This window comes from Thermobia domestica, chromosome 8 (genome assembly GCF_964235325.1).
Source record: "Thermobia domestica chromosome 8, izTheDome1.hap1.1, whole genome shotgun sequence".
Taxonomy (NCBI): Eukaryota; Metazoa; Arthropoda; class Insecta; order Zygentoma; family Lepismatidae; genus Thermobia; species Thermobia domestica.
This window is the reverse complement of record NC_137461.1, coordinates 269,820,949-269,848,601: the sequence shown is the minus strand read 5'-3', so window position 1 is coordinate 269,848,601 and position 27,653 is coordinate 269,820,949. Positions and strand designations below refer to the sequence as shown.

Below are 27,653 nucleotides of genomic sequence, written 5' to 3'. Positions count from 1 at the left end.
GTTTTTCTTGGCTGGTGAGCACACCTTCGTTAACACCGCAAGGTTTCCCGGTGTGTCACTGCGTCTTCTACAGCAGTAAGCGGCATCTTCGATTCTTCAACACTTCCTGAACGTAGAATTCTTCTCTGTGAGATCAGCCTCGATCGAGATGGGAAAAATTGAGACTGACGCTGGGTCCCTCGGTGGTCCTCCTTTTATTTGTCCTCTTCGGGTCCTTCCGTGAGGTCCGTCTTCTTTCGGCGTTCCTCGGTGTCTTCCGTGTCGGCTTGTTGTTTGCTAGGTTGTTTATAATCAATAGCACGTCTTGAATTGACGTGTGCGTGTGTCGTGATGTGGGGATCCTTGCAATATCATCGTCATTTCTTATGCTAATAACAATAGTTATTTTTGTACATCGTTTATCAAACCTTATCCTGATAACGATATCTATTTATGTACACTCGTGTCCAAAATTATTGTCGCATGTCTATATGTTGTTGTAGGAATATAATTTGATAACGAATTCGCTCCGTATTTCTTACGATGTTGGTATGTGTATAATCGGCAAAGACATGTATGTGGCAAATTTCATGTCAAACGAGCAGTAAATAAGAATAATACAGTATAACGAAAATAAAACTTTCTTGTCCGTTTAGCAACATTTTGTTTTACTCATTCTAATTTTCGTATTTATAATTCTTTTCCTATGTAATTTACCACGAATATACATTTCCCGATTATACACATAATATCAGTATATAAAGTACTCTGCAAAATCATTATCAAATTATATTCTTACAAGAAGACAGATATTGATATGAACAAAAACACCAGAGGTGCAAAAAGTGTAGCCAAGTTCGTCAGCCTCAAAAAGTGTTGAGATGAGGATGGATGAGCCAAGTTCCTTGGCCACTGCATCTAAGATTTTTGAACCTAAGATGTTTTTGTTCTATTTCACTTCTTTTTCTAGTTCACCATGTCAATATCGTATATTGAGATTCTCAATTGTGGCATATTGCTGGATTTAAATTTAAAATTGTACATTTTAAAGGAGTCATAATGTGTCACATGCAACATTAGTTCCCAAGAGCTCTCCCACCGGGAATCGAACCCAAGACCCTGTACAAGAAAGGCGCACATGCTAGCCACTAGAACAGCGGAGAGGATTTATTCGATTAAATATCTGTCAGAGAGTTGTGTCCAAACGAGATTCTAGTTCATTTACCCGAATTACAAAATCACGATCGCTAATATCTCATTTTTCATTACCTAAATACGAAGAGTATCAACAGGCCCCAAAACCCTTGATGCTGAATCCTCGATGCTACATCACTCGACATGGCTGATGTTTTAATATACTTAGTTGTTCTCTACCTTTTCACATTGCGAAATTACGGAGTTCATTACATGACGCACATGTGGCGCAGTTTCATACTGCCTCGGGTTTTCCTTCCAATGATATTCACCTTTCAAATAGCTTGTAATCTTAATTATATTTGCCACCAACATATCCTAACTGTATATAAAACTACATGAACTGACATAAATTAAAGAAGTGTTTTCGGTTGATGTGGAAAGTTGAAATGATGAAAGGGGATGAAGAATTTCCCCATGTTATTTAAATGAGCTATTTGTTTGGACTTATAATCTCATATTTTAGGTACTTGAAATTGGAATACAAACGTGAAATTCGGTATGCTTGAACGTTGTCGTTAGTATTACCTAAGTAATCAGTAAAAATAACAATTTCCAACTGTAGAGTAGTTTTATGGGGAACAGAAAAACTTTTCCATGTTATTTATATTGGACGTTTTTTACACCCCAAAATGTTTAGGCACTTTCGGCAGGATTAGAATGATGAAATTTGGCACGATTGTAGCCTCCCGGGACAAATCTACAGAAAAATTGTTAAAAGTGAATATTTTTAATTTTTAAGGAGTCTAAAGGGAGAAGAAGAAATCCTCATGTTATTTAAATAGACGTTTTCATGGAATACAAAATTTTATCTTTTAGATAGTTGAAATAGGAAAATAAACTTGAATTTCTGAAATTGTGAGCTTAAGAGGTTTGAGGAAGTAGGCCGAGCAAAGGCGAGGGTGTGGGGGCGAACACCGAGGAGGGCAAATTCAGGAAATATGAAGAGCAAAGGCACGAAATTCACTGTTGATGAAAAGGCTGATACGTAAGAGATTCACACACAGTTCACAGATAGAGACTCAAAGCATCAAGAAAATTTTTACATAACGACTGTGGTAACCATAATATAACTCGTGGTACCAATATATTTACGAAATCGTTTACATTTTGTTGCTAGTCTCACATAAATTCGAACACTTGGATTTCTCATTTCTTAGAAAACTTCATTAATTTTAAATATTCTCACGTTTACATTATCTTATCAAAATAATTTCAATATCTATTTAATACCAACAATGACTGCAATGAAGAAAAAATCTTCATCGAAGAAAGAAAAAAATATTGGCTTTCTTTGTTTGGGTTTCCAACCACGAAATTTACGGTAGTATGTACGTGTCTTAGCCCACGTTCTTTGAAGTTAACTGATTCATAGAACATGCCTCATTAACTTGCTTAACTACTTATTACTAGCTTTCACTTACTATACTTGTACACTGAGAAAAAATGTATGTGGCGTACGTAAAAACGTTGGTTACATGTGTAAATCCTGTAGTTTTTGGACTTAACGTACACTAAACGTATAACTGAAAAAGTATATTTTAAACATACTTTCCGTATAAGTGTTCCGAATAAACGTACTTTCCGCACGAACGAAAATACATTATGTAGGCGGTCAGGATCTCACATACAGATGGCTGTATGTAACTTATAGCTGACGTATGTAATGTACGGATGACTGTTAGATATCAGACATACTCCAACTACATTGTGTAACATCTATGCGGGAAAGAAAACAGTACGTATGTAGCATATGGATAGCGTATGTTAAGTATTGATTTCTGTAGTAAACATAAGGATCCCGTATATTTGTACACTATACCGCTGTCCGGATAACGGATTTTTCTCAGTGACCTTTTTCTATTAACCTACAACGACAGGGACACGAACACAGGAACATCGAGGAAAGTTAAGATTCCAAAGGTTCTTCCACGGGGAATCGAACCCAGGACCCCATACACCAAAGGCGCACGTGGTAGTCAATAGACCAGCGAGGAGGGCACCAACTCGACCACTCGGACGATTGACAACATTTTCACTATGCACATGGTGTATTCAATAACGGACTCGTTCCCGATTTCTGATGGTAAGGGCAGTTTTTTTGCCAATGAAAAATTTTTAATAGCAAATTCCTCAAATTTCATTCTCAAGCCGTTATAGGGTACCTTCATGGAGAGTTTCGCATTTTTATCTCATTAAGAAGTACCTAATGGCTATGGACAGTTTTTCGCCCATAAAAATTCCCATAGTACATTCCTTAAATTTGGAACCTTTTACTTACACAAGTCATTACAGAAGGTATGTACCATTATGCAGATTTTCAATTCTTTATCTCATTTGGAAGCACTTAATCAATGATGACTGAGTAAATGAACCGATTCCTATTTGAGTAAGGACAGTTTTTCGCCCCCATAGCACATTCCTTAAATTTCGGATATTTTTCATATTCAAGCCATTATAAGCTACCTTCGTGTAGACATTCACATCTTCATCTCATTGGGAAGTATCTAATGGTTACGGACAATTTTTCGCCTATAAAAAATTTCCCATAGCACATTCGTCACATTTCGGACTTTTTCCATACTCAGGTCATTATAAGATATCTTTATGCAGAGTTTTAATTCTTATCTCATTGGGAAGTACGAAATCAATGTGATGAGATATTGAGTGAACCGATTTCTGCTTGACTAAGGACAGTTTTCACCCATAAAATTTTTCCATAGCACTTCCTTAAATTTCGGACATTTTCCATACTCAAATCATTATAAGCTACCTTTATGCATAGATTCATCCTTCAATCTCATTGGGAAGTACATAATTAATGATATGAGTGAATCAGTCAGTGAGTGAACCGATTTCTGCTTGGCTAAGGACAGTTTTCACCCATAAAAATTTCCTTTAGTACATTACTTAATTTTCAGACCTTTTCCATACTCAAGTCATTATAAGGTACCAATATTCAGACTTTTACGTCAATATTTCATAAACAAGTACTTAATCAATGTAACGAGTGAATGAATGAACCGATATCTGCTTGGTTAAAAATAGTTTTTCACCCACAAAGAAAAAAATTCCATTGCACATTCCTCTCATTTAAGACTTTTTTCACACTCAAGTCATTATAAGGTACCTTATGCAGAGTTTCACGTCTCTATCTCAGTGCAAACTAGCAAATCATGTGATGGGTGAATGAATGAACCGATTTCTACTTTTCTAAGGACAGTTTACATCCATGAAAAATTTCCCGTTGCACATTCCTCACATTACGGTCCTTTTTCACACTCAAGTCATTATAAGGTACCTTTATGCCCAGATTCACGTCATTATCTCATTGGAAACTAGAAAATCAATATGATGAGTGAGTGAATGAACCTTTTTTTGCTTTGCTTAGGACAATTTTTCAACCATGAAAAATTTCCCATAGCACATTCCTCACATTTCGCAATTTGTTCACACTTAAGCCATTATAAGGTACCTTTATGAAGAGTTTCACGTTTCTATCTCACTGGGAAGCACGTAATCAATTTGATGAGTGAGAGGACGAACCTATTTATGTTTGGCTAAGGACAGTTTCTCGCCCATAAAAAATTCCCATAGCACATTAATCACATTTCGGACTTTTTCTGTACACGAGTCATTATAGAGTGCTTCTATGCAAAGTTTCACGACTATATCTTATTGGGAAGTACCTAATCAATTTGATGAGTGAGAGAATGAACCGATTTCTGCTTGGCTAAGAACAGTTTTTCGACCATAAAAAATTTCTCACAACACATGCCAAACATTTCGGACTTTTCCATATTCAAGTGATTATAATGTACCTTTATGCAGAGTTTCAAGTCTCTATCCCATTGGGAAGTACCTAATCAACTTGATGAGTGAGTGAGTGAAACGATTTTTTGCTTGGCTAAGGACAGTTTTTTGCCTATAAAAATCCCATAGCACATTCCTCAGATTTCGGACTTTTTCCATACTCAAGTAATTATAGGTTACCTTTATTCGAAGTTTCACGTCTCTATGTCATTGGGAAGTACCTATTCAATTTGATAAGTGAGTGAGTGAAACTATTTCCTGCTTGGCTAAGGACAGTTTTTTGCCTATAAAAAATTCCCATAGTACATTCCTCAGATTTCGGACATTTTCCATACTCAAGTCATTGTAAGGTACCTTTGTGCAGAGTTTCACGTCTCTATCTCATTGGGAAGTACCTAATCAATTTGATGAGTGAGTGAGTGAAACGATTTTTTTATTGGCTAAGGTCAGGTTTTTGTCCATAAAAAATTTCCCATAGCATATTCCTCAGATTTCGAACTTTTTCCGTACTCAAGTAATTTTAGGGTACCTTTATGCAAAGTTTCACGTCTCTATCTCATTGGGAAGTACCTAATCAATTTGATAAGTGAGTGAGTGAAACTTTTTTTCCTGACTAAGGACAGTTTTTTGCCCATAGCACATTCCTCAGATTTCGGACTTTTTCCGTACTCAAGTCATTATAGGGTACCTTTATGCAGAGTTTCACGTCTCTATGTCATTGGGAAGTACCTAACCAATTTGATGAGTGAGTGAGTGAAACGATTTCCTGCTTGGCTAAGGACACTTTTTTGCCTATAAAAATTCCCATAACACATTCCTCAGATTTCGGACATTTTCTATACTCAAGTCATTGTAAGGTACCTTTGTGCAGAGTTTCACGTTTCTATGTCATTGGGAAGTACCTAACCAATTTGATGAGTGAGTGAGTGAAACGATTTCCTGCTTGGCTAAGGACAGTTTTTTGCCTATAAAAAATTTCCATAGCACATTCCTCAGATTTCGGACATTTTCTATACTCAAGTCATTGTAAGGTACCTTTGTGCAGAGTTTCACGTCTCTGTCTCATTGGGAAGTACCTAATCAATTTGATGAGTGAGTGGGTGAAACTATTTTTTTATTGGCTAAGGTCAGCTTTTTGTCCATAAAAAATTTCCCATAGCACATTCCTCAGATTTCGGACTTTTTCCGTACTCAAGTCATTATAGGGTACCTTTATGCAAAGTTTCACGTCTCTATCTCATTGGGGAGTACCTAATCAATTTGATGAGTGAGTCAGTGAGTCATTAAGCCTGAAAACTGCATATGTTAGGGGTCCAGTACTCGAATATGGTTGAAGGTAGGAATGTGAGATTTGACATATGAGCACATCTTTCCGATATCTCCTTAGATTCTAAATTTCATGTTTCTATCCTTAATAGAATCGTTTCTACAAAGCCTCGAAATCGGCGATTTTACCCAAAACTCTTGTTCGTTTATAATATGCTTACGGCAGCGCAGGCCAGTTTTCATTTTCTTCGTGGAACTTGGCTGCCCTACACTGCCATGCATGTTGATATGCGACAATCATTTTGGACATGAGTGTACATAGTTTATCATTCCTTTTTCCTAATAACGATAGGCATTTATGTACATCGTTATCATTCCTTACTCTAATAACAATAGGTACAAAAGGTACCAGGTATATGTGTATATCATTTTCATTCCATACCCTAATAACGATAGATATTTATGAACATCTTTATCATTTCTTACTCTAGAAATAATAGATATTTATATACATTGTTATTATTTCTTATTCCAATAACAATTAGTATTTATGTACGTCGTTTATCAAACTCCGAAGCGTTGTGTTGTATGATTCGCTGTTAACGGTGGTCCTGGGTTTCAGTCAGTCAATGAGGATGATTCCGTTCTTGTCCCAGAAGACTGTGGCCATGCGTTTGCCTACAGATGCTGTGTACAGAACTTCATTGGCGTGAGGCTGCCTTTAAGCTCCCACTGCATCGATTGGACTTTGGTCTCTGGCTCATGGCAGCCATGTCTCGTCGCCAGTAACGAGTTTGCACATGAAGCCTTCTGGGTTCTGGCAGTATCGTTGCAGAAGATCACTGGTCACGTTCTTGCGCTGTTATTTTTGTGCTGCATTTACGGATTTGGGAACAGACACCTTATCCATCTTAAGGTATTCGTGTACTATGCGGTGCAGAGTGATTCTGGCAAGTCCTGTGGCCGCCTCCAGTTCCCTGAACGTGATGTACCTGTTGTCCTGAATAAGACGCAACATTCTTGAAATGTTCACTGGTGTTGTCACAGTCACTTTCCTTCCAAAACTGGCTCCCTTCTCCGTTGATGTGTGGCCTGGTTTCCAGCCTTCTACCCAGTTGTTTTGGGTGACGTTGCGCACTCTCCACACACTGCCACCGATCGTCTGTGAATTTCCGCAGTCTGCACACCCTCTTTCCACAGAAACCACGTTATCCAGCGCTACCCTTGCTGATCACCTTTCATATTGTCCGCTCATTTAATTACAGCTGTTGGTGGAATTTACTGTAGTTTCCAGGAATTACACTTCTCTGTATTGTTCTTCCACATGAAGGCAGACCTCAGTACTACTTCCTTCCAACTGTAATGACGAGTTCAATGGTGGACGGTTATAACTAGAATGCCATTTTCCTACTAGTATTGTTTAAAGTACTTAATGTTAACATTAGACGTTAGTATGTACTTTAAGAACATTTTTCTAACGAATTCATTCAGACTTATTTTATGAGATCAATCAATGAGATTATTATTGTTATCTCGTTCATTTCCATGGACTTCATCATTTGGTTGTGCATTCATACATCCAATTCCTCGATACTAATGATATAAATTAGAGCAGACAATTCCTGCTTTACGACAACCACACCTACGATCACAGTCATTTTACCGTTACAGGATATTAAATGCATGACAATTACATGGACAGGATATTAAATGGAGAGGGTTCCTTGTTCATTCTTGCTGGTACAAGAATATCTACTAATATTTTCCATCCATATTCAGTCGCTCACGTATCATTGAGCTATACCTCGGCTCAAAGAATGTAGACTGTCAAAGAATGAACGCAAGATACCAGTTTTAACGTACGCACGAAAAGGTTATGGCCTTTCGGATTTAATCATTGAAGATATAAGACACCTTCGTGTTCTGAATATCCAAACTGAAGCCCACCTTCTGTACGATGTAATATGGATGATAATCATGTGGTTGAAGACACTAACATGCCCGAATTGGAATAGATTCATGCGGCTGATGACAAGCAATAACAGTAACTACCAAACATCTCAAGTAGTGTATCTACCTTTCATCAATTTTCAGTCAAGAAGCGTAGATGCTATGTACTCGGAGCTTATGTGTGTTAGCAAAGAATGTGCAGGAAACAAGCAAGAAACATCGTAGTCACGTTCAGTCAACTTTTGTACGTTATAGCATGTGACATTGTGTAGAAATCTTGATGAATTATCGTCGGTGGTTGTTAGACTTGGGGTTTTTCGACACATTAATGTCATTTATGGGAGAAGTTACATTTATAATGAAAAGTAGTGTCATTGAAGAACTTTGGTGTTGTGTGTATGCTAGTAACACCATATCACAGATGGTGTCATGCCATTCTTATGCTCGTGCCTTGTGAGCCTATTTTTTTTTTAACACAATTAGCAATTGCATTATATATATTTAATGAATTTGATCACACTGAGGAGTTTGTACATCAATTGTGAGATGTTTTGTGTTCCTCTAATGACTAAAGAAAATATCGATACTGATGTAGTTGTTCAATGGATGCAGAAAAAAAGCCGTACCTCTAAGTTATTTGCCCTGTACTTTCAGCTAGTAGAAATAATGCGTCTTTTCATTTGTGCCGAAAGATCTGGAGACTGCAATCTTCATCTTCACTGCATACGAGAAATGCTACCATACTTCCATGCAACTGGGCATCTTTTGTGTGCCAAATACGCACATCTGTACTTATAAGAAATGTTGCAGTTGGGGGATGAAATGGATCCCCATTAGTTCCAGCTATTTACACGAGACGGTTACTTCACTATTCACAGGAAAGATGTAGTTTGAAGTGATATATGGTATGATATGACGATTGAACAGATTTTAATGAGAGTAATGAATAGCACTAGTGGACTGACCCGTGGGAAAGGCATGACTGAAAAGGTAATATAGGTGGGTCTAGTATGCCAGCACTTATGAAAATGTCTTGAAAAATTATTATGCAAAGATAAGCATCAAATTCACACTGGTCGGCATGTGGAACTGCACCAAAGCAATGAATTGCATGATATATTACATGTAGAGAAATTCTTGCGATAATTTTGCCAGCATTCGCCATTGCCTTCATATCCGGAGCTCGTGTCCCTAAACACTGGCATGGAAATTTTCAACTGTGATGAATCGGATCGGCTGCTACGGAAGGAATGTTTAAACAGATTTTTGTAAGTGTGAAACTTAAACAAAAATATAAAGTCATCCCACTATTCACAATGCATTGCGCATTCGTGATGAGGTACAGGCTATAAACACCATGCTAGTCTCCAACCAAATCATATACATAGTGAAGTCCGAGGAAGTGGACCACGATAATGCTAGTGTATGATCTCTGATTGAAGCGGCACATAATTTCTATTAATACTCTAAGATTGTCCAGCAGTAGTAACCTCATCGGATGAATTCCAGTATCAATTATACATCAGCGCAGTAAGTCACTTCCCTATTCACAACGAAATACAGTTAGGAACATTGCCACCCACAAGTGATGCCGCGAAACATCATATCTTGAGAGCGTATCATCAGGTTCAATTGTGCCATGGCTGGAAGTGATATGTGAGCGGTTGAATATGGATGGAAAACATCAGGAGAAATTCTTGTACCAGCAAGAATGACCAAGGAACCCTCTCCATTTAATATTCTGTCCATGTAATTGTCATACATTTAATATCCTGTAACGGTAAAATGACTGTGTTCGTAGGTGTGGTTGTCGTAAAGCAGGAATTGTCTGCTCTAATTTATATCATTAGTGTCAAGGAATTGGATGTATGAATGCACAACCAAATGATGAAGACCATGGAGATGAACGAGATAAAGATAATAATCTCATTGATTGATCTCATAAAATAAGTCTGAATGAATTCGTTAGAAAAATGTTCTTAAAGTGCATACTAACGTCTAATGTAAACATTAAGTTTGATTTGAAGAATACTAGTAGGAAAATTGCATTCTAGTTATAACAAGACATTTAAAACACAATTACATTCAAATGACTATTGTAATTGAGAGTGTTTTTAAGTGTGTGAATTCTGGTTTTCCAATGCAAAGGAGGCTACCAATTTTTGCTTCTTTCTAATACTGTTAATAAATTATTTTTTTGCTATATTTACGTCATGTAGTACTATGTCATAAAAGCTTACCCCATTGGGAACAATGTACGCCATTTTTAAAGTAAATTAATAATTATGATAGTGAAAATGGTGGTGGAGTTTTGTTAACGTACTATAATTGTTAGTGTTGCAAATTTTGAACTATTTATATGAAAATCATGTTTTGTCCCGAAATTTTGGGTTTCACGCTTCTTCCACAGATTGGGCTTGATTAGTAGAAGTGTTATCTCGTTCGAATTTACGTTTCTTAAGATTTCCACTGATGTTTAACTCTTGGTCCTTTGCTAAAATAGATGACTAGAGCCATGAAAGTGAATATCACTTTATGCACTTTTGCACAGAGAAGTCAGGAAGTAATATTGGTTATCATTTTTTCTCAGCTTGTATTGCACCGATTTGTGTCATTGTTGGTTATGTTTGAGGTAAATATCAAGGAAATCTGTTGGTGTTGTTTTATTGATGTGCAATAATTGTTAGTGTTGCAAACTTATCACGATTTCTGAAAATATACCTTTTTAAATAAAAAGCTGTTTTCTTCTTCCTCTTCTTCTATAAATTTAGGAGGATGGGCATATATGTTATTTGCTCAAATTCTCTGTCTTTCAAGCTTTGCAACCATATATGATTTATGGATTTGTGATAATTAGAACGGTGGCTAGAGGAATAAACGTAGAGAGTGACGAATTCCATAAATTCCTTGTCGTCATCTAAAGATGGCGGACTTTTTCAAAATTGCGGGAAAAGCTACAGTGGGATTTTAGGGGACTTTTAGTATGTTATTCCTGTCATATTCCCCTACTTCCATACCAATTTTCAGCTTGTTACTAATTTGTTCCTTTCTTGGCAGAAAAATGAGCTATCTTTACTGGACCATCATGGTGTATATACAAACTATTAGGTCTCCAAATGTAACTTAAAAAGGTTTTCCTTTCGTTTGGAACGTGTTTTGTTAAAAAATAATACTATTTTGAAGATACGAAGTGTGATCCTTAGACCTAAAAGCTTTTATACATTTGCAACTGCCAAGATACTGCAATATTTTGTTCTCTTTATGAATGAAGTATTACGTGTAATTATCTTTATTCTTTTATGGAAATTAAAAATAAATGTTCCGAAACATTGTTTGACGTTTCAATCGCTAAACGATATGGTTTAAACGCAAGAGGCAGATAAAATTTTTATCTTGTTCTCTTGATAAAATAAGTGTGATATACATTTTTCTTCCTTTCATTCTTCACAGCGGAGGTAAATAAATCCTTGAAGACTTTCAATCGACCATAGTTCGCTTGAAAATAAAACGTCTCATATATTTTACAGCGTAGCCAGATGTGGTTCTTTCTTCTTCGTTTGACTTTGACTAAATAATACTTTCTTTCGCTCATATACTTCCGAAATACTCCGTCATTTTTTTTTTCACAATGGATAAATATATGAATATAATTTACATTTGTTTTATTAAACTACGAAAAAGTTCTAGTGGAAATAATCCAGTATTTACCTAGAATAAATGACAATGTATGTGTGAAAATGCATGCACCTAATAAATATGGTGGGATTTTAATTGTGCAAATCCTGTATATAGTGATTATATTATCAAATCCAAACTTTTATATCCTTGATATTACTATTACTTTCTACAACGTGCTGTGTCATAATTGTCACTTTGTTAGATTGATCGATTAATACTTAATTGGAGTTTAACACCCTTTTTTCAGCAACAGCAGTGGCGTATTTAGGGGGTGGCTTCCGGGCTTAAGCCCCCCCCGAAATCTTACTTAGTATAGTAAACTAAATGAAATATCTTGCAGAATTTTCACATTTCCAGGCAAAGCCCCTCCCGAAAGTTAGCAAAGCCCCTCCCGAAACAAAATCGTAAATACGCCACTGAGCAACAGGGTTATAAATGGGGACTTACTCTAAAGTAAATCTAAACCTGTACTCGAGTTTTAATCGGAGGTAAGCACTCCTACCGGATATCAGTAATAGTCATGTTATTTTTCCTATTATAATTATTTCATTCATTTACACAGTAACCTGGGCTTTTGTAATTTCAAAATGTAGGCCTATAACAAGAAAAAAATGGGATATTCGTTTTGTTGAGAAAAATTTACTGCTTGATTTTATGAAACAAGTTAGAGAATAATAATAGAATTATAAACATGCTTAATGTTTTGTTTTTAGCTTTATAGTTCATATAATATTCTTTCCTAATAAAGCTGGGAAGAAAATAAATTGCAAAAGAGGTGTTAAGAGAATTATTCTGTCCAGGTTAAGCACGCGAAACAGTAAATAAGAACTTTCCTTCAGGGTTCAACATACTAACATTGCATTAACAAATTGTTCATCCAAAGTGCATGACTATTTCTTATGCTATCGGGAACCTTCTTTTTACGTTTGTATACAGAGGTGCCAACCCCCCCGAAAGGTTGTGACGCCAATTCCCCCGAATTAACAAAGTATCTCCCCCCACATTTTCACATTTAATTTTACACCTTTACCTATCACAACACCTGAGATCATTTGTATAAAAAAGAAATCTAATCACAAACTTTAAATTTAGTTTATTTCAACGCAAAATTGCTAATTAATCTTTGTATACTTTAGGATGTTTTATTTTGTAAGGCAAAAAATGAAATGTAAAATTTTTGCAGACTTTGCTCATGCCCAAGTCTCAGTGATGTAAAAGTTATATGTAACAAATTTCAAAAAGATTGGATAATATTTAGAGGTTGTACACTAATCAATTTTGTAAGAGTAGGCAAAAATAAGATTTTTCAATGTTAATTACGTTTATTTCTAAAACTAGACATCACAAACTTAAAATAATACTGAAACTAGACACTAAGATTAATAGGTAGTTTGATAGGCACAACAAGTGTTATATTAATCAACTTTGAACGATGCAATTCTTTCTTTTGTTGCCTAGATGACGGCTTTGCTGTGATACTAGAGTATCCTTAACAAGGTTTTTTGTTGTTCGTCCCTGACTTTAAATTTAAAAAAAAATATCAGAGCAATTCCTCTGTTTCTGGTACATTTAGTTAAAAATTATTGTTATTTTTATTTTACTTTTTAACTGACCTAAAATTCCCTGTACAACTCGATATTTACTTATAATCAGTATTTACTAATTTATTTTTTATACGTATGTTTATGTTAAAATTAGTCTTTATTTAGGCAATTGTTATATTTATTTTGACAACCGTTAACTAAAAGCAAGGCTATATGATAAAAAGTCAGACATATTTTCTTAAAGATACAGAAAAAAAATTGCATAATTTCAGAAATTGTGAAGTGTAAAAATTACATCAAGTTACAGATGTAAAAATGAATAACAAAAAAACATTAAATTTAATGAGTCCGTTGTTTTAAAAATAATCTTTGTCTTTAATTATTGGTTAAGGAAAACTGGTTAATAATGTTCTTATAATTCGTTTAAAATTTCAGTCTCGCTACTTAAAATTAACCAAGTGTCTGTTCTGAGGCGATTTTTGTACAGTTTTAACGCGACTCATGGTTCTCTCAGCTGAGCAGCTTGTTACAGAGAGTGAAAGCAGAGCTCTGTAGAGTCCATTTAAGTTTGGAAGTCTCGAAAGCTGCTGTAAACACCTGTATGGCTTAATAAAATCTCGTTCAATCCAGAGCTTCACGGTGCTCTTTCCCTCTTCATTATCAATTTCTTCTCCAGCTTCCCTTTCAGCATCTGTGTCTAGATTCTTGACCTTTTTTGGTTTGGGTAACAAATCAGAAATGTCTATTGTGGTGTGAGGCCTTGTATACGAATGAAAAGTTTCTTAGTTCTGCTACTGTTTCTTCACTATCAAAATGGTAAAAGTCACACAACTCTTGTATCATATTCGACCGGAGACTTTAATTTAGTTTGTTAAGTCTATCATGGAAAAAGAAAGTCATTTGGGCCATTAAGGCCAAGGATTGGTTTGAAAAGCGATCTAGTAATTGAGCAGTTAGTGAGCCAAGGATCCTAAACATCAACTTTAATTTTTCTTAAAGGCTCAGTTATTACTTCATGAACTGCCATCTTGTACATAAACCTTTTCCTTTTCCGTAACCCCACCAAAATTATAATGACGCCATTTGCGTCACGTTCCCCCTTGTGGGCACTCCTGTTTGTATAAATAAATTTTCCGCTTCACACTAGCTCTTGTTTACAATCAGGTATGATTGAATTTGCGGCCAATAATTGGAAGTTACAGCTTTTGCAATATATACACTTATTTTTCGCACAAGACATTTCATTTCATATACTTCATTCCAGTGTTTCTTTCAGAAACAATGTTCCGGGGTGGCACACTTAGAATTTCGGGGGGGGGGGCACTCCTGGTACTATTCTATTTATTAATATATTATAGACGTATTATTTTGGTCTTCTCCGGGGGGGATGCCCCCTAAAAACATGTCTGGAAGAAACACTGTTCATTACAACTTACAAGAGGCCGAATCCGTGAAATGATTGGGATTTACATTACATAGTCATTCAAAAGTTTCTTATAATTAAGTTAAAATGGACTGAGTATTCCAAACCCGGGATTTATATCATTGTATTCGTTACAGGATTTGATGATTCGTTGGAGATACAACGAATCAATTTCCCCCCGAAACTGTTGAACCAGTCTCATTGGTATGAAAATAAGGACGTGAAGATTAAGTGATCGATGTTATTCCAGGTGAACACTATTGATCGAACATCTCCAATAATCCCAGTACGATTCCCTTCTATCCAGTTGTGTAGTCATGGCGTTTGAAATTCTTTTCGTGAAAGTGTTTGCTAGATAACTGAAGCCATTCAAGTGTAGTTTCCTAACGGTCCATCCCACGATCTTACCAGTAGCGACAATATTGTGGCTGCCAAAAATGAAATTGTACCACCTCCTTCAAAACAATTTGGAATAAGCTTGTGGCAGTGAAGGGAAACATTTGTTCTACTATTTCCAAAATTTCTCCCATTATGGAGCAACCATTCCTGGTAGTATCTATCACAAAATTTGTAGCTATAAACTAGAAATGACACTTCCTGACAAAGCTGGTATCCAATGCTCATTTCTGTACTCGCACCACGAACTGTAGCAGCTCATGACAAAGTGCTAATTCACTGTAAGATACAAAGATTGGTATGTGAAATCTTCCACTTTAATAATCACAGTCTTTGATTTCGTTCAGTACTGATTACAGAACAAATTAAGTAACAGATTTTATGTATTATTTAGGAAACGTCCAGAATTGACCAACCGCACCGTCCTCAAACAATGTTAAGGTAAATTAAATTGCCTATAAACGCCATTCCTGTTCTTTAGCAAAAAGTGCTCCAGAGCAACCCCTCCAACATTTTTATTTTGTGCCCACCCCTTACCCCGCGGACAAAATTCTCTGGAAGAATGTGTGGCTATTGCTGCTTAGTAAGCGTATCACTTGCGAAATTAAAAGAAAATGTACACACAACAAATGGTGACAATCTTGGACAGGTTGTACTAAAGAGTAAAATGCCTTACGTTACCATTTGTTTAACGTGGCTAATAAGGTTCCAAGACGTCCTGGCTTAACAGAGACAGTCCTGAATTTGCATAATCTGTTCTCCAGTAAATGCTCCGGGTTCCCTTCAAAAATATATTAATATCATTTATCGATATTTTAAAAACTTCGTTATTATTAGTAATCGAAACTCAACTAATGGGAATTATCCACTCTGTCACTTTTAGCAAGTGTTAGCCTATTCCTTTTTAATAAGTTCTGATAAAAGAAGCAAGCACATAACAATGAATATACAGTAAATTTCCATAGAGTGCCCTATTTCTTAGTCTAGAAATATGTGTCATGTAGAAATTGTCTGTGCTTATTGGTTCGCGTGGCTGTGTTGTGAGAAATTCAGTGTTAAAATGGAAGTTTAATCCGACTAAGTCGGATTATACATAGTGACCAGCGTTCCTATTATTTCAACATTTACCGAATAGAAGGAGATGAGTTTCTATTCTACGAAGAATTGTTGCAATTGATCAAACCTGGAGACGGGAGTTTAAACCAGGACTGAAGTTCTCAGTCGACACAATGCAGGAGGAACGCTGGTCCGACCTGAGTCGGATTCACCTTCTATTTTAACACTGAATTTCTCACACACCCACGCGAACAACATGCGCTGTGTGCCAGACTTTTGAAATGATCCTCGTAGTTAAATATTTTACGAATGTTGAACATTGTGATGAGTACCGCATTATTTTTTTTAAAAACATATTTAATCCATTACTTCTATAATAAGTATACATTTTATAGTTATTTATTTTTATTACTCTTTCTTTTTTTTAAATGCAACAATCCCATTCCCATTTTCATCATTGAAGCCCAATCGTGTGATTAAAAAACCGGAAGTCTTGGAGTGGTTTGTGTTTTCTGACATTAACTTCCGTTATGCAAAAACAACCATTAACAGCACAGTTAGAAATCCAATGTCTCAAGCTCAAGAACTATCCTTCGATGTTTTGCTCCCAGAAAAGGCATTCATTTCGGCCTTCAAGATGTAAGTATTTATTTTAATTTATTCCAGAATAAATGCTTAGATTTAATATATTTTAATATGCATATTTTGATTTCAGCTGAAAATTGCAGTTGAACACGATGTAACGTTTGCTTTCGTCGGACTTACAAGAGAGGTTCGGGAGAAAGCACTCGTCTGCGTAGAAACTAACAAGGGAACATCTTATATTGATAGTAGCGTTGCCCAATCAAACAACGTGAAATCGATAGAGGAGTGAAGAAAAGTGAGAAATCCAAAGTTTTACGGGCCGATACTCAGAAACACAGGAGATACAGAGGAAAGAAGAATCTAGAATCATGTGAAAATAGCAATGCAAAAGATACACTGACACAGAAAGAACTTCAAAATGATTAAAGTAATCAAAATGACATTTACACGACAGTATAGTAAGCAAACATTGTACCCACAGGCATGTTCAATAACATCATATGTAATGCAGTGTTGCCAACTAAGCACAAAATTAAGTTTTGTTAAATGGCACGGAACGCAAATTATAACATGTAGAAAACGTAATTATGAGTAGAACCATGCCTGTGTAGTCATGATGTAAAGTGTTGCCAACGTTTGAAGATAGGCCTATATGAATTCCTACATGAATCTCGGATACAAATTCTTGGCCCAAGCCTGGCCCGGGCACGATAAATTACGACGAATCATTGCCCAGAGCTTTTGCCCCGACCCAGGCCCGATAAATTTTTAAAAAAATTAGCTCGAGCCCCAATCTTTCTCAAAGTATTAAACATGACCTAACCCTCAGAAACATTTTCTAAACTCTGGTTCACATCCTTACGCTTGTCTCCCGAATGGTACCATTGCCTCCTAAAACTTTGCCTGTCATCGAAAGAACAAAAACTCCATTCCCTGTAACAAAAATCTAACTTAATTGATTTTTAGCATAAAGTAAAGATGGCAATATTGTTTAGCAACAGGCAAAACTTTCCCACCCCTTCTTGTCATATTTTGGGTTCAGTGAAGGTCAACGTCAGAGCTTAATTTCCCGCGCAATGCCTGCAATCCTCTATAGTGAAAGTGGAGCCGCTAAGCAACACAAACTGTAAATAGCTATTGCATTCTTTGTAACATTTTTCACGGGCACACTTCTTCAACGTTTGGCTTTATTCCAATTATCGTTTAACGAAAACCAATAATTATTAAAGAACTGCAATTAATCGGCCCCAGTCCGGCCCGACCTGAAGAGAAATCAGTGTCGGCCCGCCCCAAAGAAATAACAGAGTCGGCCAGCCCAAGCCCGCCCCGTGCAGGTCTCTATCACCTCCAGACATGATGCAGAGAGAAGAGAAAGAAAGAGATACAACATCTGTAAGTACTATGTGATTATTGGGAAGCGGAATTGATGGTAAAAGACTGTATCTCGATATCTCTTACAGTTTTATGCTATAGATTTAGGATTTAGATTTATGGGCTTTTGGCATCTATGGTCATGTTAGCCCGTCACGTATGAGGCATGACATCTTTCGGCGAGGATAATATCCGGAAAAAGGGAAGGAAGAAAATGGCCTGAGACATAGGTACCACTCCAGCATTTGCCTGATATGAATGAGGAAACCTCTGGGAAATCTCATTCAGGATGGCTAGGACTGAAATTTCGACCGAGTGCCCACACCGGGAATCGAACCCGGGATTTCATTCTAATAGAAATGAGTATTGAAACCTGACACGGTAGCAAATTTCAACTACTTCCAGTCTTGGTAGAATGTTGTGGGTTGTTTCGATATGTTACAGAAAATCAATTGCAGAATACCGTTTGTCGCTATCTGTTACAGTTTTCGTTTCTATGATGATAAATATTTAAACCGGAAAAATCTAATTTCAATCACTTCCAGCATGAATGGAGGTTAGCGGAAAATATGGAACATTTTCCTGGGACGCTGAAATTATTCTAAAAAAACGCATCTCGATACCTCTTACTTCTTTGAGCTATAGAAACCAGTAATAGTTCATATGATCCACTTTCTGTTTTGGTAGAGTGTTGGCAATAATTACCTTGTCTTGAGATGCTGAATTATTTGTAAAAGAACACCTTCCCGCTCTCTTTTACAATTCTCATTCTATGGCGATAAACATTCAAACCTAAAATGACTAATTAACTTATACCATTTCTGGTTTGAACAGAGTTTCAGCCGAGTAAGCAAACCGATTCTTGAGACGCTGAATCGATTGCAAAAATCCGTTAACGTTTTTGCTCTAAGGAAATCAGTATTGAAGCTGGAAGTACTAGTAAATTCGAACCACTTCCGGTTTTGGAAGAATATCGTGGATAGTAGCGATATGTTGTCATGAGAGATCGAATCGTTCACCAAATACAGCTTCTTGCCATTTCTTTTTATGGCAACAAACATTAAAACCACTATTGAAACCAGAATTAGTAGAAAATTTTAACCACAACCGATTTTTGGTAGAATAATGTAGATAGTCATGATATGTTGTCTCTAAACACTGAATCGTTTGCAGAAACGGCTTCTTGCTAGTTGTCATCGTGTCCGTTCTATGGTGATAAACATAGAAATCGGAAGTAATAGTAAATTTGAACCACTTCCAATTAACATATGTAAATATCAACATCGTCTGTTATTATACTAACGGCATGTAGCATGAAATTAAGGCAGGTCATCGTTACTCTAATGTATTATTAAAATCTATCCACAAGTTCATAAACCTGAAATCCTCCTGTGCAATTACATTTCAATTTCATCCATCATATACGAATCCTCGAACCTGAACAGTTTTCCACTTCAGCAATTGTGCTCTTGATATAAAAGCCAAACCTCCTTGAACGTAGACAATTCTCGTTTCTTTATATTGTGCGAATATAACTACAAATGTGTGCGGCTAATGTGATACAATTTGATAGTGATTCAAAAGGCTAGTAAATGGACGAGGCAATAAATGGAATGAGTGACGTAGTCACTGTGAAACTAGTGACAAAACTTTGTTTCCTTAATCTCTGAATTAGGAAAATGTATAAACAAATACGTCTACAGACTGAATATGTGTTGTTCACGATTTATAAATATGATCTCATGTGTGTGCACTTAAATGAAGCGAATTTAAAGTACATGGACACCAAAGGGTGTCTTACAAACGTGCGATATAAAGAGTCATTTGAAAGTACGAGAAAGGACTCGTATAATCACCTATTTATTTTTTTTAATTTCCTTTCGTATGAGATATGGACTCATTTAACCATCATCTTAATTTTTTTCTTTCATACGAAATATTATAGGATGTAACTAGATTTTTTTTCAAATGTTCATTTTATTTTATCAAAATTTAAATTATTTTCTTTTTATTTGTCTTCTTCTCATCCTTCTGTTAAGATCAAATTCATATTAGTGTAATCCAAGATTCTATGTGGAATGATATATTTATATGTGTATTCAATTGCGTTATAAATATTTTCTTTATGTTTTAAATTCTTAATAGATGTATTAAATGTCGATCAACTGTTGTTAGATTAAAGTTTCTTTTAAACTGAATCACCTATATCAATAATACATTGTCCTGTATGTATGTGTGTGTGTGCGTGAATGAATGACAAATTGAGCTTTAGGTAGTAGCTTTTAAGCTTGGTTTACGACGATAGTATTTACAAATATGTATGTAATACTATATTATAGGTGCATCACCAAGGCCATGAAAGATGACTAACTCTAAATTATTCTAAATCGGTTCTGAGAGGAAAGCCAAATAACGGGATGAGCATTACAATATTATTATTGGCATTTATAATGTTATTATATATATATATATATATATATATATATATATATATATATATATATATATATATATATATATATATATATATATATATATATATATATAACATTTATATTATATTATTATTTATATTTTTATTTGCATATATAATATTGTTAGAAGTTGTAAATTAGTGGTAAGCCTACTATTATTCTCAGTAAGGCGAAGTTTTAATTTATGTCGTGTACATACAAGGTAACGTTATAAGTTATACATTTATATTACTGATGTTATTATGTAGAAATCAAACAACTATAAGCACCTAAGAGTAAGAAATACTTAAGTTGGAAAGTAACGTGAAAAGTTAAATTATAGATGTATTGCAATATTTTTAATTACAACAAATGACTTTTCGTGGGGATCTATAGGGTCTAATTAAATAAACAAATCTTCGGTACAGTGGCGTATTTACGATTTTATTTCGGGGAGGGCTTTGCTAACTTTCGGGGAGGGCTTTGCCTGAAAATGTGAAAATTCTGCAAAATTTTCATATACTTTACTATAGTAAGTAAGATTTCGGGGGGGCTTAAGCCCGGAAGCCCCCCCCCCTAAATACGCCACTGATTCGGTATTATATAGCGTTTTATTTATTTTAACTGTGGTTTCAAAAGAAAATTGACTGTCTTTATCTTAATAGTTGCACTAATTTAAGGAATCGTTGTAAAATCCATGTGCTACAATTTTAATCGATATAGTAACTGAACCTGCGCTCTATACACAGCGCATCATTCACATATGAACATGAACCTCTTTGTTATTCCTCACGTCATCTGTATATGTATCTTTACTGACACAAAAGAAGGATCTCTTTATAAAAATTGGCAAGGGGTATCAGAAAGGAAAATATTTTTTCGATATCTCGCACCGATTGCAAGATTCGAGCTTACTTACGGTTGGAGTTCCTAATTTATGTATGATCAGCGTTTGCTTTCTTCTTTCTTGCAGTAAGTAATAAGCAAATACATTACGTGCACAATTAATTATAATGTCAGTGATATATGTGTTCATTGGACAAAGGACTCCAAACAATAAAGATTCATCTTCGACTGGAGAAATGGTTATCCTTCATTTGGCCATGAAACAAACACCGGAGAGATATACTAACCCAGTATACAAATGTGTGGTGTTGGAATGTATAACTCGAAGGATGTGATACATTTTTTAAAATTTTCAACACTTCCAGTGTACCTCTAAAAATGTAATAAAGTAATAACGGCTATTTTAAAAAAAAATATTCAATTAAAACTGAACAATCTACACAAAATTTGCAATCGATCAGTGAAAACGGCATCTTTCTAGAGCTTGTAGTTTCCGAGATTTCATTGTCAAAACAATTGGCCCCAAACATATAAACATCTACAAACATATAAACTTTTCTTAACCACAAACATATAAAACTAGCATTTTAATATATAAATTGTTATAAATTTGAATTAAACTAAAAAATCTTATTCTGTAAACTTACAACAAATACAACCCAACGATTACAATTTTAAACAACAACGATTTACAACACTTTCTTAAGTTAGTGGCATTCTCAAGATAAAGGCAGTCAGTTGCCTTTAGAACGCCAGTAAAATTAACTAAAACCCAAAGTTTAATTCATTTAATTATAAATATTTGATTTGTTTAGGTCACAATGATAGTTGAAATATACCAATCCGCCTTAGAGGCCGAGCAATTACTGTTCTTATTTCGCCATTGAAAATTGCTGTGTTTGAATCCAATTAGAGTCTTTTTTCAGGAATTTGTTTAGTTCCATGTTCAAAGCTGTGCATTAAGCTTAAAACATAGGTCTTGGGCCGATTATTTCCAATTCCTTTTTCCGTTATTATTGATTGTTAACCCTAGGAACACCAAGGTATTTTTGGGTTACATGGAACACCAACCGGGGGGCATCTGAGGCCCACAGCTTAAATGTCATTATTTCTCAACGAAAAATAATTTATCATGTCTGATATGAACTTGGGATGTCTAACACATCATATATTATTATTTTCTATTACTAGTAAGTTTCTAAGTACAGTGTTGCCAAATATATGTGTGTAATTGTTTAAGTTACCATTTTTTATTTGTCAGTAACTATGACCTATTTATTTTATTTGTTTGTGTAGAAAAATTATCAAACAGATCATTACCAACTTAGTACAGTGTAGTATGTGTACAAAGGCGGCTTCTAAAAGCATTTTGGTGTGGAACAGTAAAATGGGGTAGAATGGGTTATGGCATATGCTGATGATGTAAATTTAATAGGGGATGATAGGAGAACAGTAGAAATAAATGCAGAGATCTTATTAAACGCTTGCAGGGACATGGGTTTAGAAGTAAATGCAGAGAAAACTAAATACATGGAAGTGCGTCGGAACCGTAATACGGCAAATTGTGGAGGTGTTAAAATATTAAATAATACTTTTGATAAAGTGGATACTTTCAAATATTTAGGATCAATATTAACAGACGAAAATCATATTCACGAAGAAATTAAACGTCGACTAAAAGCAGGGAATTCGTGTTACTATTCGGTTCAAAATCTCTTGTCGTCGCGAATTCTGTCGAGGAATTTGAAGCTTAAAATATATAAAACGATAATCATGCCTGTTGTTCTGTATGATTGCGAAACATGGTCGCTTACTCTGAGGGAAGAACATAGACTGAAAGTATTTGAAAACAGGATCCTGAGAAGAATATTCGGACCCAAGAGGAACGAGAATGGGGAATGGCGGAAGCTTCATAATGAGGAACTACATAGTTTATACGGTTTACCCAACATTGTTAGGGTCGTCAAGTCTAGGAGGCTTAGGTGGGCAGGTCATGTAGCTAGAATGGAAGAAAGTAGAAACGCTTTCAAAGTCTTGACTGGTAGACCCATAGGAAAACGACCATTAGGAAGGCCTAGGCGCAGATGGGAGGATAATATTAAGATGGATCTCGCAGAGATAGGAATACAAAGTAGAAACTGGATCCAATTAGCTAAGGATAGAAGTCAGTGGAGAGCTTTTGTGAACGCGGCACTGAACCTCCGGGTTCCATAGGCCATAGAGTTAGTTAGTTAGTTAGTTATGGGGACGAGTGAGGTATACTTCAATCAAACACCGTGTGCGTGGGTTTTCTCGGGGTTCTCCCATTTCCTCCCACTTTCTTCATTCCACCATTTCATTCATTATTCATCATCAGCGTCTCCTTTAGCCTAAACGGCATAATCGTGGGACGTAAAACTCAAAGATTTCATTTCATTTTATACTTCAGTATTCCAATGAATTCAGGATTAACCTTGTGTAATTCCATCCCGGTTATCCTTGGAATGGCGAAATTCTTTCAAATTTTGTTTCCACAAAAAGGTGGACAGTGTGTGGGACGTTCATTAGACACTATAGGGAATGTCACCAGAGAAGCAGTATTGCCCACCCAACAAACGTCACACAACGTTCTAGTAGCACAACGTCAGGTTTTTGCACCTATGGAATGAACATGTAAGACGTAAGCAAACAAGCTACGACTTGTTTGTCAGTTTTGTAAACTAACACCACTACAGCATCATGAATCACTACATATATATATGTGTGTGTGTGTGTGTATGTTTGTGAGTGAGAATGTGTGTGTAGCAGGTTTGAAGGAATAAACTAATAGAAAATAAAATATTTAGGTGCCAAAAAAATAAGAAAAAATATATATAATATTTTTTATAACGTGCAGTTTCCAACACTTTGGGGAAAGAAGTGAATGTTTTTGGTTGTGTTGCCAATTTGTTACTCAGTCATTTGGCCTGGAGTGAAGCTCGTAGGCTACGTAGAATGGTTAACAAGACAGTGCACAGCGGAGCCCTTCCGTATGGCAACTCTGCCCACATCTACTTATTGAAGGATTTCGGCTTCAGCAACTTGTCTCTCTTCTTTCGAGGAACGTACGGGAAATTACACATCGACAGCAGCGCCGCAGGGGCACAGTTGAAACAGAAAGGCGCTAGTGTTTGATACCATATCTAATACATCATTTTGCTTTTTATAGTAACGATACAATAAATTGGTTTTTATTTCCAGAATAATTGAAGATAAAATATTCAACGCGTATGTCGAGGAAAAAGAAAAAGCTAGTGAGGATTATAACCAGGCCAGAATGAGTAAGAAGGCAGCTGCTCATGTTAAATCGAAGTAAGTAAAAATTTCTTCCTAATATTTCTTGCAAATATCTAGACCCGTACGGTTTTGAAGATTCGATTGATAAAGCCAAGTGGATAGTTGCCGAAACTGTTACACCTTATTGGGGCCGCGGTGGCTCAGTGGTAGAGCGTTCACCTCTGGTGCTAGGGATCTCGGGTTCAACAAACCCTGCTCCCGCCAAGTGAACTTTGGTGGTGGACAAACACCGTGTGCGTGGGTTTTCTCGGGGTTCTCCCGTTTCCTCCCACTTTCTTCATTCCACCATTTTATTCATTACTCATTATCACCGTCTCCTTTAGCCTAACCGGCATAAGCGTGTGACGTAAAACTCAAAATTTCATTTCATTTTACACCTTATTAATTTTTGCAATAAACATATTGTGTTGCTCAGCGAGTAATTTAATCGGATTTGTTGTAGTAGTATTTGACCCTGATATGTATCGCTATAAGTTTGGGTGGTCCATCTCGGGTAAAAAAATTCTCTTTCAGGATAAAAAAAAATGCCAAAAATTAGGGGCGGGTCAAAGTACCCCTGCCAAAATATAGAGGGCATTGATCCCTATGACATACCACATTATCAGGTCACGTGACGTTCCTCAGCCAGTCAGAGCCAAGTGCGATAGGGTAGCGCTCCTATTACTATTATATTCAAGGATGTTATAAAATAAAGGATCTGCCCATATGTATCTTCATCCTATAACCTCAGTCAAGCCAAAATCAAGCGAGCATCGTCTGAGCCAGCACATCTGATTGGCTACTCTCATTTCCGCCATGTTTGTTGGCTTGAAACATTTCGATCTTAGTGGCGCGAAGCTGGCAGAGTAGGTGAGGCGAAACTGTGACGTATGGCTTCACGATATTGTTGTATGGGCAGATCTTCTATTTTATAACATCCTTGATTATATTGGTGTTCTGGGCCAAACGCGCCCTTTAAAGATTCTTAATGTGTGCTCAACTCCCATTGGATTTTTGCTTTAGACATGTCCCAGTGCACCCTCCGAAACATCTCATTATAAATAAAGGTACAAGTGGGTTCTTTTTTTTTTTTTTTTTTTTTTTACAACAAATTCTTACAGTTGTTATTGGTAAAGAATCCGTGATAAGTACAGTGTGCAGTGCGCTCTTTACATAAAGGCTGTATCGTTTAATATAAATACACACACAAAATACTGCAAAAGTAATATACTGTTTGAAGGGTGCATGAAAACTACAACAAAACACACTTTGTGATCTACACAAACGATACACGTATGCTGAACACACAAGTTAAACAGGTCTGGCTAGTTGGCGAACCTTCTTTCAGAAACCTCCCACGAGGGACCGAACAGCGACGTCAGTAAAGGTCCTGGCAATTCTGTTCCAGTCTGAATGAAACTGCACACCTCTGAAGTACCAGGACGAACACTTTTCCGCAGTTTGGCTTTCGTTGAAGACCAAAATTATTCTATGGGACGCAGCTCTAGGCAATTTGGTGGATTTGTCTCTCTTTCCACAACATTGACATCGTGATTCCGATACCATTGCATTGGTCTTGTAACATAGTGACATGTGGTCAAGTCAGGCCAAAATCATGTTTTACCTTTGTGTTTACGTAGCATTGGCACAAGTCTCTTATTTAGGAACTCGTTGGCATATAGATAGCCTGCTATTGAAGGGTTTGTAAAAAATGCACGTGATTTCATTCCACATTCGCATATTGCTTGCCAAACCAGAACCTTTTCGTAAATTTTCAGTTGCAATTGATTTGTTTGCTTTGTTGACAACCGAACGTTTGCGAAAAGTGTAATATTGCGGACCAGGCAATGATTTATAGTCCAATTTGACATATGTTTCGTCGTCCATAATCACACACACACATTTGTTTTGGACAGAATAAAGTCGCACAACTATCTTACGGGCGGTAATACGGCCACTTTCTGTTCTACACTGCGTTTAGGTGCTTTTTGCTTTTTGTAAGATTTTAGGTCATGTCTCCGTTTGACACGTTGCACCATTCCAATAGATGCTGCGAATTTTCGGGCAACATTTCTCACAGAGAGTTCTCTTTTAGAGGCAAACGCCTTCAGTATCTTCTTCTCCAAATTCGGGTTCGCTGAGCCTCGTTTTCGTTTAGATCAGGATCTTTCGTTGAATGTATATTTCTCATAGAATTTTTTATTTGCCGTTTGCACTGAACCAACACTTACCCCTTCCAGTTCTGTCAGTTTTCTGTAGGTTAGTCCTTTTGTGGTACACCATCTGTCCGCAATGGATTTTCTCTTCTTTTCCACCCCCTCCCCGCATTTTCTGTCGTATTCAAATATTGAACACACAAACTGCACTTACTGCTTTACCACGTTCACAGCGTGATCAGCGTTTGTAATCAGAATTCAGCCTACACGAGTATCGTTTGGAAATCTGAGCAACAAATAATTGTGCACATGTCGAGACATACATAATGTTTATTGTATAAAACTTTTACTTTTGGTATATGTTTAGACCCTTTGACATGGCACAGCATATACGTTACATCATGGATATATATATATACCTTTCTGAGATTCGTTCTTTATTGGAACTACTTTTTGAACTTTTTAAAGGTTGCTAGAAAGAAAAAAACGCTACATTTAAATAATTTTCTTTGAGGTCTATACGTGCTTATCGTTGTCAAACAAGCCTCAAAGGGATGTTCTGAGATAGCCTTACAGGTATAAGATTCAAAGTGCACCACCATAGATGACAAAATGACCTTTATTAGTTCTTCCCACGTATCAATCATTT

General features: G+C 36.2%; 1 protein-coding gene across 1 annotated transcript in view; it reads left to right on the top strand.

The window, feature by feature from the left end:
- Positions 1–27,653, top strand: part of LOC145692017 (inter-alpha-trypsin inhibitor heavy chain H4-like) — a 208,836-nt gene that overhangs the window by 7,391 nt on the left and 173,792 nt on the right. The window contains exons 2-3 of the mRNA XM_081767316.1: positions 16,763–16,938; positions 24,774–24,884. Of these exons, the coding sequence (XP_081623442.1) occupies positions 16,763–16,938; positions 24,774–24,884 (287 nt within the window). The remainder of the gene's footprint in view (positions 1–16,762; positions 16,939–24,773; positions 24,885–27,653) is intronic.